Genomic DNA, 13,552 nt, shown 5'->3' with positions numbered 1-13,552 from the left:
CGGAGATTCCCCCACTTCGGAGCCCCGATTTCCGCCCTGGTGGAATCGGGGCCCGGGGGGAACCCTGCCCCCGAAGCTGCGTCACCAGAGGTGACGCAGCCACATTGCTGACGTTGGGGGCGTGGCTGAGCTCGTCGGGGGGGGGAACCATATGTTCCCCCCCGATGAGCTCGGCCACGCCCCCAACGTCTACAACGTCTGACTTCACTTCCGGTGACGTTGCGGCGGCGCATGCGCGCTTCGGGCACATGCGCACACCGAGCCAGCTCCTGGACGGGATGGAGCCTCCCCCGCCGGTACGTTTAAAAGACTTGGCAGCCCTAAAGGGCATAGAGTCTTGATCTTCCACTGAATGTCCTTCCTTCTTTCTTTCATCATCCAGTCTAAGTAGATCTTCCATCTGGCCCTGATTTCCGTGCATTTTTCTTCCCATGTTGTTCCCTTGTCGGTTGACTCCACAATGACTGTATAAAATCAAACAAATAGTTGTGCCAGATTTCTATTGTCCATTTACCTTTGTCTTTCCAACCCAGAGCGATCACTGCCTTTCCCGCCAGTATTGTAGCCTTGACTAGATTTTGAGTTTTCTTATCCAATAATGGGCTTCCTATTGTGCTTAACAGCATTAGGTTAAAGTCTATAGGTAATGTTACATTGCATACTTTCCTAATGATTTCAGTAATTTCCCTCCAAAAGGTCTTTACTTCTGCACATTCCCACCACATGTGTGCATACCAGCCTTTAGACTGTTTACAATGCCAGCACATACCTGTCACAGACCTACTACCCACCTTAGTGTCATTACTTATTCAGGCAGGTGAGCAAACAGGGGCCACTTATACACCCCAGACTGTTCTCTGCAAGGGAGAAGAGGGAAAGGACACCCCACATCTCTACGTGCAATGCCATGCCAAGGAAGGAAGATGGGGTTGGGGGACTCAATCCTTCCATGGTGGCAATCCTTCCATGAAGGACTCACACGAGGTTCTGCTATCAATAACAATTTCTGAAAATCTTGCTTTGTAAATGAATTGCAAATGAACAGCAGAGATATTATTCTTGCTGGGTAGCGTTCACAGGTCCAGAAGCAAACTCAGTGATCTGTAAATGACCCAAGGGAGTTGGCAAGTATGGAGGGAGAGAAATCCAGGAATTCTTTGCTGAGGTAGACAGAGGCTAAAGGCCTCTCTCTTTGTAAACAAGCCCTTGAAGGGGAGCCATTCAGGAGACGGCCCTATTTCAGTGTGCCAGAGCTGGGTGGCCTCTTCTAATGCAGAGTGTCAACGAATCCAGAACAGAGTTGACTGTGGGAAAAGACAGTGCGGCTCTCCCTTCCCTAAATGACCTCAGTGGTGCAGGACATCCTTGTGTTACTAATGCTGCTTCCTTTTGTTCTCCGGTGCAGCATACAATTCATAATCGGTCTGTGCAGTAACAGGGATTTGCTGGTAGTTGTTTTCCATAATAGAGTACTTACATTCACCATGTGCACGTCAAGTGCTGTTTACATTCCAGGGGACAGAACTGGGTAGGCTCCTACTCGCTTGGAGTCAGGCCTGATGTTTTGGTGCAAGATGTCACACAGAGCAAGCAGATCTTAAGCCCTCACTAAGGTCATTGTGGTGGAAGGGAAGACACATCGCTGCTTCATGGAGATGCTCATCCAGGGTTTCATGAAGACAATAAATGCTTAGAGAGAGCCAGTTTGGTGTAGTGGTTAAGTGCGCGGACTCTAATCTGGGAGAACCGGGTTTGATTCCCCCACTCCTCCACTTGCACCTGCTGGATGACCTTGGGCAAGCCGTAGTTCTGATAAGAGCTGTTCTTGAAAAAGAGCAGTTTCTGTCAAGAGCTCTCTCAGCCCCGCCTACCTCACAGGGTGTCTCTTGTGGGGAGGGGAAGGGAAAGGAGTTTGTAAGCCGCTCTGAGACTCCTTTGGGTAGTGAAGGGTGGGGTATAAATCCAATCTCCTCCTCCTCCTCCTCCTCCTCTTCTTCTTCTTAGCAAAGGGCTTCATGTATATGACTGCAATCCTCTCAGGTAGGCCAATAATATCCAGTTCTTGCTCTGGATTCCAATGGAGGAGCTCCCCGTTAATGTACTTGGAGTTTTGGCCCATAGGCTATGAAAAGAAACACTGACTTTTTGTTGGTTTGTTGGTTTTTTTTCAAAACACTTTATTAGGACATAATAAAAAAGTTATACATATATCAAATTAGTTGTCATACATTCTTTTCTACTATACCCCACTCCCTTCTGGCTTCCCACAGTGCTCCAACCTCCAGCCCATATCTTAGATTTTCTTTATATCTCCCTTATTCACTGTTCACAATCTATAGATAACTTATATATCAACTAATATTCTTATACATTTATCTTTATTCTATTATCATTTACTTTTTAGCAACTATCAAAACAAATCAAATTGTTCTTTACATCCCAGTGTTTCTCTAAATATTCTTTAAAATCTTTCCAGTCTTTCAAAAATTCTTCCGCCTCCAAATTCTTAAGTTTCCTTGTCATTTTGTCCATTTCAACCATAAAAAGTAATTTCTTTATCCATTCCTCAATTTCAGGGACTCTGTCCTGTTTCCAAGCTTGAGCATACATCATTCTGGCAGTTGTAATCATATACCACATCGATGTTCTTTTTGCCCTATTGACTTCCTCCATTTTAAGTCCCAACAATGGTATTTCCGGTTCCTTCTTAAATTTACATTTCACAATTTTTTCCATTTCTCTATGTATTTCAGACCAATAACTCTTTGCCTTATCACAAGTCCACCACATATGATAAAAGGAGCCCTTATTCGACATATTAAAAGAATGACTTTTTGTGATAGATGGAACAGGCTGCCAAAATCAAGGATTCAAAGAAAATGAAGGATTCCCCCCCCCCCCCGGCAAAGTAGAAACTGATCACCATCCTAGTGCGATTTAGATCCCAGATTTGTTGTGTAGCCTTGTGAAAAGTCCTTAATGACAATTCGGATGGAGGTTTCAGAAAGCGTTCCCTGAAAAGAAGTTTGAACCCTGCAATTCCTTTGCTGTTATGGAAGCATTTCTCTCTCTCAGTCTGATCCCATGAATGCTGACGCATCAAGTTGAGGTTTGTGCCTCTGTATCTGAAGCATCGCATGATCCCTCTCAGTTGTTTGGCTGGCTCTGTCCTATCAGAGAGAAAAAACCTTCTCCCCAGACTTGTTAATATGGAATTGCATCGGGTTCTTCCATGGTTTAACCATCTCAACCATAAAGTTGGTGTTTTATTAATGCTTCTGCATGGCACAGCTGTTCTGTGACAAGGCAGGATGTGTGCACTGATGCAGCAGCCACTGCTATCGGTGGGAACAGAAATGGATTTGAGCACCAGCTCCTGTTATGGCACTACTTTTGCTTGTGATGAGTCTCTGAGAATTAAGGTAAAATTCTCACAGATGATTCCACAGTGCATCTTCTGTCCTAAGCTTAAATTTCGAGCAAAGTGCTTGTGGGGGGGGGGGCAACAGTGGGAGGGCTTCTGGAGTTCTGGTGAACCTCCTGATGGCAGCTGGTATTTTTGGACACTATGTGACACGGAGTGTTGGAGTGGATGGGCCATTGGTCTTATCCAACATGGCTTCTATTATGTTCTTATGTGCCAAAGAATGTATAATTTTGAACCTGTGTGTTCTGTTCTTTGTGTTCTTGCTCAGGGGCAGCAGTGAATTTGACGCTAGTGACTCCAGAAAAAGCCATCAAGCTAGCTGCTAATGATTTCTTCCGGCATCATCTCTCTAAAGATGGGTGAGTGGAGGGTGTTGGGCAAAATAGCTAGAATCAGGGTGGTGTTTATGTTGAGATGTGCAGTGTGACGGCTGGATATTGTACTTAACATCTGCATTGATTCATTTACGTAGTTATACATTTGGGGGACGGTAAATAAACAGCGCTGCAGATTATGAAGTGACTTGTCAATTATGGCACTACTTTTGCTTGTGATGAGTCTCTGAGAATTAAGGTAAAATTCTCACAGATGATTCCACAGTGCATCTTCTGTCCTAAGCTTAAATTTTGGGCAAAGTGCTTGGGGGGGGGGCAACAGTGGGAGGGCTTCTGGAGTTCTGGTGAACCTCCTGATGGCAGCTGGTATTTTTGGACACTATGTGACACGGAGTGTTGGAGTGGATGGGCCATTGGTCTTATCCAACATGGCTTCTATTATGTTCTTATGTGCCAAAGAATGTATAATTTTGAACCTGTGTGTTCTGTTCTTTGTGTTCTTGCTCAGGGGCAGCAGTGAATTTGACGCTAGTGACTCCAGAAAAAGCCATCAAGCTAGCTGCTAATGATTTCTTCCGGCATCATCTCTCTAAAGATGGGTGAGTGGAGGGTGTTGGGCAAAATAGCTAGAATCAGGGTGGTGTTTATGTTGAGATGTGCAGTGTGACAGCTGGATATACAACTTAACATCTGCATTGATTCATTTACGTAGTTATACATTTGGGGGACGGTAAATAAACAGCGCTGCAGATTATGAAGTGACTTGTCAATATTTGGTGGCGATTGATAATCAAGATTATATTCTTCCTCTGCTGTGCAAGAATAGCTGTTGTTCAGCTTGGGGCTCTGAGAACCAAGAAAATGTCCAGGCAGTCTGTTTTTCAATTATTTTTTATTTGAAGGAAACAGGAAACCTTCAAAGGAAAAATCCATATACAAAAGAACCTCCTCAGGAAACAGGAAACTTCCTTAGGAAACAATTCACATACAAAAGAACCTCCTCAGGAAAGCTCCTCCATTAGTATGTTCATAGCCTGGAGAGCTCCTACAATATAATGAAAGATAATGACGCAGCCCTACCCCACCTTCTGGAGTAGATATAAATTACCTGCCTACCATTTTTCTTCTCACCTTGACACAGAGAGTGCTCCATCTTTCTGTTTTACACCTCTGAGGATGCCAGTCACAGTTACTGGCAAAACGTCAGGTTCTACAATGCCAAGACCACGGCCACACAGCGCCGGAAAACCTACAGCAACGAATGATCTCCAGCCGGGAAAGCCTTCGACAACATATTTTTTATTTATTTGCAAAATTTATACTTCACCTTTCTGTCCTCATTAGGGCCACCAAAATATACTTCACCTTTCTGTCCTCATTAGGGCTACCGAGGCAGCTGACAGATTAAAAAACATATTAACAAAAATAAAAAAAAATTATTGACACCCAACAAAACATCGTTCAGGCAACTAAAACCGTAGGGCTACCGAGGCAGCTGACAGATTAAAAAACATATTAACAAAAATAAAAAAAATTATTCACACCCAACCAAACATCGTTCAGACAACTAAAACCGAGTTAAAATACACGTAAAGGTAAAGGTTCCCTTGCTCGAAAGCCAGTCGCATCCGACTCTAGGGCTGCGGTGCTCATCTCCGTTTCAAAGCCGAAGAGCCAGCGCTGTCCGAAGACATTTCCGTGGTCATGTGGCCGGCATGACTAAACACCAAGGCGCACGGAACGCTGTTCCCTTCCCACCGAAGTGGTACCTATTTATCTACTTGCAATTTCTTGCTTTCGAACTGCTAGGTTGGCAGGAGCTGGATAGTAATAATAGCTCGACATAATAGTATTCTATAAATACGGGAGATTGCCAGACCATCATGGACACAGCCTGCAGTTCAGCGTCTTAACCACTTGAGCCACCGCAGTTCCATACACATACAATACAATAAAATGCCCATACATAAAAACAACCATTAAAAACGGGGCAAGAAGGAGGGGTCACTGAGAGGGCACCAGACAAAACAGAAGGGTCTTTTACCCACTGGTGGAAGAGGGCAGCTGAAGAAGACAGGGGAGTGTCCCTGGAGAGAGAGTTCCAGAGTTTTGGTGCTCCAGCTGAGAGGGCTTTCTTCTGGTGTGCCACCCACCTCATCCCAGAAGGCAGGTGCACCTGAAGCAAGGCCTCAGGAGGATGGCTGTAGTGGCCAGGTAGGTTCATGAATGAGTAGGTGGTTCTTCAGGTATCCTGATCCCCAAACCATCTAGGGCTTCAAATACCAACACCAGCACCATGAATTGGGGCTGCTGTAAATATCTGTTTTGAAGAATGGGTAGGGCATAGAATAGAGTCATAGAGTTCGAAGGGACCTCCAAGGGTCATCTAGTTAAACCCCCTGCACAATGTAGCAGTGACCACTGTCCCACACCCAGAAGATGACAAAAAACCTCCGGGATCCCTGGCCAAGCTGTCCTGGGTATGTGCAGGTTTCTGTATTGTTGGGACCTTGGAATGATAAGAACATAAGAGACGCCAATGTTGGATCAGGCCAAAGGCCCATCCAGTCCAACACTCTGTCACACAGTGGCCAAAAATACCAGGTGCCATCAGGAGGTCCAGCAGTGGGGCCAGGACTCTAGAAGCCCTCCCACTGTTGACCCCCCCCCCAAGCACCAAGAAGACAGAGCATCACTTGCCCCAGAGACCCTATCTATACCTTGTGGTTAATAACCACCGATGGACCTCTGCTCCATATGCTTATCTAATTCCCTCCTGAAGCCGTCCATGCTTGTAGCTGCCACCACTTCCTGTGGCCGTGAATTCCAAGTGTTAATCACTCTTTGGGTACTTCCTTTTATCCGTTCTAACCCGACCGCTCAGCAATTTCATTGAATGCCCATGAGTTCTTGTATTGTGAGGCAGTGCATTTCCAGATTAATTCCCTGTAATTAAGGCCAAGGCAGCTAGTGTTAGGGATAGAAACTAGGCTCTTGTGATTACACTGTCCCAAGGGGGCATCTTACTTGGTGACTCTTTATTTGATGACTTAATGTCATATCTGCAGGCGTGGGTATCTCTAACAGTGATCCACCCCCATAGGCTGATATGGGTTGATTACTAACTGCCCTCAGGGAGTTTCTTGGTGCTTCTAGCTGACTTTGGAATGCAGACGTGTCCCAGGAGAGTTCCTAAAACCCTTTTAGTTCCAACAGAGTCCTCTTAGCTTCTTGTTTTTCTGAGGAGCTAGGGGAGTGAAACAGGCTGGTAAAAGTTGTATTTTTAAAGGGTAGAGTTTGCCACTGTCTTCAGAGCTGTAATTAACACTGGAGAAAATTGCACCATAATTCATAGGGGTTCTTCAGATATATTTAGACCCTTGTTCACACGCGGAATTTGCGGCGGGAGAGGCACGAATGTCGGGCAGAGTATACGGCCGCGAACACAAGGACACATCTGGCAAGCGTAGCACACCCATCGCCGACCCGTAGCATCCGCCCGAAAGTCCGGAGTGTAAAAATACCCGGGAAAGCCTGCTAGCAAACTGTTTGCTACGGCTGTCGACGGAATACCTATCTGTGATCGCTCAAGCGCGCTCCTCTCACGGTGTTGACGCACGCCGAAAACACGCGCTGACAAACAAAACCCCATTTTGCTGCCGCGGCGTCTGATCGCGTTCTGGTGCGTTAAATTGCACTGGGGCAAAAAGCCACGCCTCCCCCCACGTTATCTGGCCCGTGTGACCGGGGTCTTAGAATTCTTGTTCTCCTCTAGTAGCTTTGTTGAGCTGTGGCTTGAATATTATACATAATCCATTTTCCGTTAAATAAACAAATGGGTTCTTAAATTCTGAGAGTGACATGAAATGTACAAGCTCCTCCTTTCTTCTGTTTATTCTTCTGTGGCAGTAAGCCTGGGCATCCTTTGTTAATTTTTCACGTCAGAGAGATAAAATTTCTTTCAGCAGTAGCAACACTTGTCGTTGTTGTTGTTTTAATTAGGGTCAACAGAGGCCATAAAGCCCACCAGGCACCGTTTAGTCTTCTCAATGTCATACAAGCATGAATATGATTCGCTAGAACTTAGGAATATGCATCAGACTCTGGGGAAACTAGATTCAAGTTCTTAATACTGCAGAAAAATGTCAGCTCTCTGCCATAAAGGCTGGGGGGGGGGATCATTCACTCCTTGGAATGTGCTTTCAGTTTTCTGGTTGCCTCAGTGATGCTCGCTCTCTTATCTGTACGTTATATGTGCTTGGCCTTGAATGCTTCACCGTACTACCTTCTCTGGGAAAGTGGGACCATTACATTCTGGCGGAGCCCTGTTCCCCCTTCATTGGCTCTTACCCATCTGGTGACCCCCTTTGAACACTGTATATCTCTTTATGCAGTTTGGTGTAGTGGTTAAGTGCGCGGACTCTCATCTGGGAGAACCAGGTTTGATTCCCCCACTCCTCCACTTGCACCTGCTGATGTGACCTTGGGTCAGTCACAAGCTCTGGCACAGCTGTCCTTGAAAAAGAGCAGTTTGTGTCAGAGCTCTCTCAGCCCCACCCACTTCCCAGGGTGTCTGTTGTGGGGAGGGGAAGGGAAAGGAGTTTGTCAGCCGCTCTGAGACTCCCAAGTGAAGGGTGGGGTATAATCTTCTTCTCTTCTTCTTCTAGTCTTAACACAGTTCCTGAAGTAGAGATGTTCTGCCAATACTGATCAATAAACTTTCCTTCTGAAGAAGCGAGTTGTTGAGTCTGATTGTTGCAGGAGTCTGGCAAAATTTTTACCATGGGCATGCTTCCCTGAAGAGCTCTCCTAACGGCATGGCAGAAGAAAGAAGCAACCCATTTCATCCCCAGTTTTTCATTGCATTGCACAACTTGTTGTTTGCAGTCTTGCAGAGTACCTCACTTTAAAATGTAACCCTGACTTTTGCTCCATTGGACTTGATTGACTGTACACTGTGCCTCAGGCATTGCCAGTAAAAACAACAACATGGCTTTCTGACAAACTGTTTTCAAGGTTCTGGCTTTTAAAAAATGTATTTTTGCCCCATGGAGTTTTATTTTCATTAATGTAGGAGCCTCCTGATAGCTCCACATAGACTTCTCCCTGTGGTGTTTAAAAAAAAAAAAAATCTTGACCTTCGGTGTGTTTGTTGTTCTAAAGTGAGGCTGGAAAACTGCTGACTTTTGTTCTTTCTCTTCCCAGTCACTAGGCATTATGGCATTAGCTGTTTCCTTGCTGATGCAATCAAAAGCAGCCGGAAAATGGATATATTTACCCCCCCTCCCTTTCTTGCTTTGTGTAAGTGGTAGTGCTTTGCTTGGTGAACAGAAATGTGAGACAGTTTACTCTTCCAGCGCTCTCTTCTATGGCTGTCGCTGTGCCAGATGCTCATGAGCCTTTTGTCGAGCTCTGGCTCTTGATAAGAAGCTTGAGTCTTGTGTGGAATCCAGGAGGTTTCAGAGTAGTCCTCCGAGCTGGCTCCAAAGCCCATTAACATTTGGGTTGCCGAGTCCTACCTTGGCTGCAGCGGGGGAAGTCCTGGCCCTCTCTGGGAGTTCATTGGCATGCACGCAAAGTGCGCACTGCAGTGACATCACCCGGAAGTGGTGTCATTGCGTTGGGCACGTTGGGGGCGGGGCCACTATCATTCGAGGGGAAAACATAGAGTTTTCCCCCCAAATAATAGATTGTCTCCCTGCAACGTGCCTGACACAATGACGTCACCGCTAGGTGATGTCATCACGCTGGGCACATCTCCGTGCTCCCGGCACTTTGGGGGGTGGGGTTCCCCCCCCCGGCAGCCCGATTTGGGCCGGCGGGGAACGGACCCATCGAGCGGGGGTTTTCCCGCCCCCCGGGGGACCTGGCAACCCTAATTATCATCATAAGGTTTTCTTCACCCAGTATTTTAGCAGTGTCTTCAGAGCTTCCCAGTCTGTCATCAGTCCTGAAAAACACAGGTTGAATGAGGCATCCAAGACTTTTGCAGCCAGAGAGAGTAGATGTAGGTCAGACAAAATGAAGTACTTCGTCACACCATGCATAATTTAGAGAAGATTGCAACGAGCTTGGATGGCTTTTAAAACGGGAATAAACAACTCCATGGCCATGGTAGCTAGAGCTTTCACATACAGAGGCATATGTCCTGATAGCTGCAGCGAGGGGTGGGACCATCACCAGACTGTGTGGGTAAGCTTTTGCCCTTTGTGTGCTATGCCGTGTTGTGCGTGGGCATCTGGATGGCCACTGTGGGGAAACAGATGCTGAACTAGGTGAACCTTTAGTCTGAATCACCAGGGCCCTTTTATGTTCTAATGAAAGCTAAATAATAGAATTTATTTGGTTTGGGAATTTATGCCAGTGATTGATTGTTTAATCTGTTAGATTAATAACACTCTGTGTATTGTATCGTAGGTGTCTGCTAAATCCACTGTTGAAAATGTAGTCAGGTTGGGATAGTGCTAGTTAGATAGTAAAGGTAAAGGTTCCCTTGCTCGAAAGCCAGTCAAGTCCGACTCTAGGGTTGTGGTGCTCATCTCCGTTTCCAAGCCGAAGAGCCAGCGCTGTCCGAAGACATTTCTGTGGTCACGTGGCCGGCATGACTAAACACCAAGGCGTACGGAACGCTGTTACCTTCCCACCCAAGCGGTACCTATTTATCTACTTGCAATGTCTTGCTTTCGAACGGCTAGGTTGGCAGGAGCTGGAACTAGAGACGGGAGCTCACTTCGTCATGCGGCACACTCGGGTCTTGAACTGCTGAACTACCGATCCTAATTATATTATTGATGCAGTGCACTGACAGGAAGGAGTTTCAGATAGCATGTGGAATATTGGTGGCGGCGTGGAAGAGGGTGTGTTTTGTTCCCTTTGTAGCCACAAGGAAAGATTGCCAAGCCTGGAGATTTGAGACTGTTTGTCAATGGCCAAGCTCAGGGCTCATGACTGTCCTTGGAGTGAGCTAACCCTGAAGACCATTGTCTAGATGCAAGGATGGCTCTGAGTTTCTTCCTTGATAGAACAAACCGCTCCTTAGGACTGACTCCGTGAGGGCTAAGAGCTTTTGGGGGGGAAAGAGAGACTAGAATATGGAAGCCATAGAAAGCCAAGTTCTCTGCCAATTTTAAGCCAAGCCAGTTGCAGTAATGGATGGTTTGAGAAGCAAGTCACCAATACATTGATTCTGTAGCAATGCAATTTTGAGAAGGGAAGTCAGTGAAAATTCCTTCTTCATCATTGTGGCTTCTGTGCACACGGGACTGCACGATTGCAGGCCAGCTGTGGAGAAGAGCTTCCAAGCTTTTCTGAAGAAGCTTCTAGGCTCTGGAATGCTTCCCCCCCCCCCATTGACAGAGATTCTCTACGCAGAGATACTCTGCACAGCCATTCGCCCCACTTCAAAGAAGAAGATGCTGTAAGGTCGCCTCCATGCTTGAGAGGAGACAGATGGAGCATAATGGCAGGGTCTCAGTTAATCACTCTCAGCATTCCACCGGGGGAGCGGTGGCACAGAGGATTTATCCTCTGGTTAAAATCTGAACTGAACAGAGTTGCTGTCAGTTCTAGCTCGCGCTGGTGTGAGCTACCAGCCTTGTCCCCAGCTCGCCGTCCACCCAGCGGTTCGAAAGCTTCGGCGAGTAGATAAAATGGTTACCACTCTTTAGAGAGGGTGGGCACACTAAACCCCCATAGGGGAGGTGTTAGCCGGCGAATGGAATGTCCAGTTCGGAAGCCTGATAAAAAGACCTCTTCAGCATTAAGAAGCCTGTAATGGGCCAATCCAGCCAGGTGATGGCAGTGCGGTGCTACGATTCCAAGCAGCCCAGGAAGAACCAACGTCATCAAGCCAAGCCGAAAAGTGAATGCCTCCGGAACACGTCTGAAGCCTACAGCTGAACAAAAATCCCCGTCGGCTTCAAAATGTGTGCGATTTAAAGAATTATATGTTGTCCTCCCTTACCCCTATGAAATTGTTAGTCCCTTGTGAGAAACCGTGTAACTGTAAATCGCTCAGAGCCAGCAGCTCTGCCGGACTGAGCGATCAATAAATCGGAAGGTATTATTATTATTATTATTATAATTAAGGATACATCTACCCATCAATCTCCAATTTTGACATATTTATTTCCTTCACTATGTTCCCCCGAATTAAACCCAAACAAATGGTACCCTTATAAACGAAACTTGTTCCTGTTTGAGCCTTGAATCTGTTAAATGGCTTCATTATGTTGTATGTTAATTTACTGCTTACCATCTACCTATATGTATGGACTGGTAACTTCCATTTCATTGTATCTGAGGAAGTGTGCCTGCACACGAAAGCTTATACCTTGAATAAACTTTTGTTGGTCTTAAAGGTGCCACTGGACTCGAAAGTTGTTCTGCTCCTTCAGACCAACACGGCTACCCGCGTGATTCTATTTAATGTGTGTGGTCTGCCACTTGGTATTATCCAGGGCTATTTTTGGGCAGGAACGCACAGGAACAGAGTTCCGGCTGGCTCCCGAGTTGGCCACGCCCAGCAGGAACTAATTAGCATAATAGGCCACACCCAACAGCAGGAACTCATTAGGATTGGCTACATTAGGGGTGTGTGGCCTAACATGCAAAGGAGTTCCTGCTACCAAAAAAGCTCTGGGTTTTGACAACAAAGTAAACAGAATAAGAAGCAAAAGGTGGGTGTGGCTGGATGACCACACTTCTGGTAACATGGGGGTGCGGCCTAATAGGCTATTGTGCTGTGCTGTCAAAGATGTGGCCTAATATGGTAATGGGTTTCTGCTGTTGGGTGTTGCCTATTATGCTAATGAGTTCCTGCTGGGCTTTTTCTACAAAAAGAGCCCTTTCTGGCATAATGTTGCAGAATTAGCAAGACGAAATGCAGATCTTGGCGACTCGTTAATGCAACTTTGCAGGTTGAAACCATGCTCTACCACTCTCTCTTACGATCGGGCAAGTGCGCCGTGCCCTCACCGGGTATCATTGCCATATTTGGCCATCGGAGACCTGTGCAGATGGAAGCTTTCAGGATTTCAGTCATTTTATTCCGTAAGGTTCAAGTGCACTGGTGCTGGTAATTATTTTTATTGGTGCCAAGTGCTAAGCGTTCAGATTTGTGAACCAGATCTCTTTTAACATCCTGTGTATATTAAACACTAAAAGTGTGTCAGTGACATTTCGTATCAGCCCTTCTGATTAGGTTGGTCATTGTTCTTGGGCAAATATTTGAATTAGAATTGAGCTAATCACTTCAGCACCCTTTTAGTTTGTGATATCAAACTGGGATTTTAAAATAGATGAAAACCTTGGATGTTTCTAGGAGATATTTTTAAACTCCTTGAATTGCAATGATTTCAGGGTGTGTGGGTAAGGGAAGGATGTTATTTTTAGCCAGTTTATTCTGCAATAAAGGCTCTGAAGTAGTTTAGGGGAGGGGCTGTAGCTAAGTGGTAGAGCTAGGGGGTCATTTCCTGCGGGAGCACACAGGAGCGGAGCTCCGGCAGTAAGGAGCCCAGGGGGTGGGCACATGCAAAAAGCCCCACCCCCTGGCTCCCAGCAGCCCTCAGTTGGGCCACGAGGAGCAAGAAGGAACCAGATAAATTGCAGAGCCCCCCCCTCCAGCCCACCTTCAGGTACAAGCTCTCTCTCCTCTGTGAGGGCAGATCTGCACGTTCCCCACCCTCCCATAGCTAGCAATCCAAAACAGTCCAGTGGCATCTTTAAGAGCAAGTTTTATTCAGGTACAAGCTCTCCCTCCTCTGCGAGGACAGATCTGCATGTCCCCCCC

The 13,552-nt window shown here is 46.3% G+C and overlaps 1 protein-coding gene across 1 annotated transcript in view; it reads left to right on the top strand.

Moving 5' to 3' along the window:
- SLC25A22 (solute carrier family 25 (mitochondrial carrier: glutamate), member 22) overlaps nucleotides 1-13,552 on the top strand; it is a 52,873-nt gene that overhangs the window by 22,217 nt on the left and 17,104 nt on the right. Inside the window, 2 exon segments of the mRNA XM_015405586.1 lie at nucleotides 3,696-3,786; nucleotides 13,506-13,543. Of these exon segments, the coding sequence (XP_015261072.1) occupies nucleotides 3,696-3,786; nucleotides 13,506-13,543 (129 nt within the window).

This window comes from Gekko japonicus, unplaced genomic scaffold, assembly GCF_001447785.1.
Source record: "Gekko japonicus isolate JY-2015 unplaced genomic scaffold, Gekko_japonicus_V1.1 scaffold3036, whole genome shotgun sequence".
In the NCBI taxonomy this organism is placed as follows: Eukaryota; Metazoa; Chordata; class Lepidosauria; order Squamata; family Gekkonidae; genus Gekko; species Gekko japonicus.
This window is presented reverse-complemented; position numbering and strand designations above follow the sequence as displayed.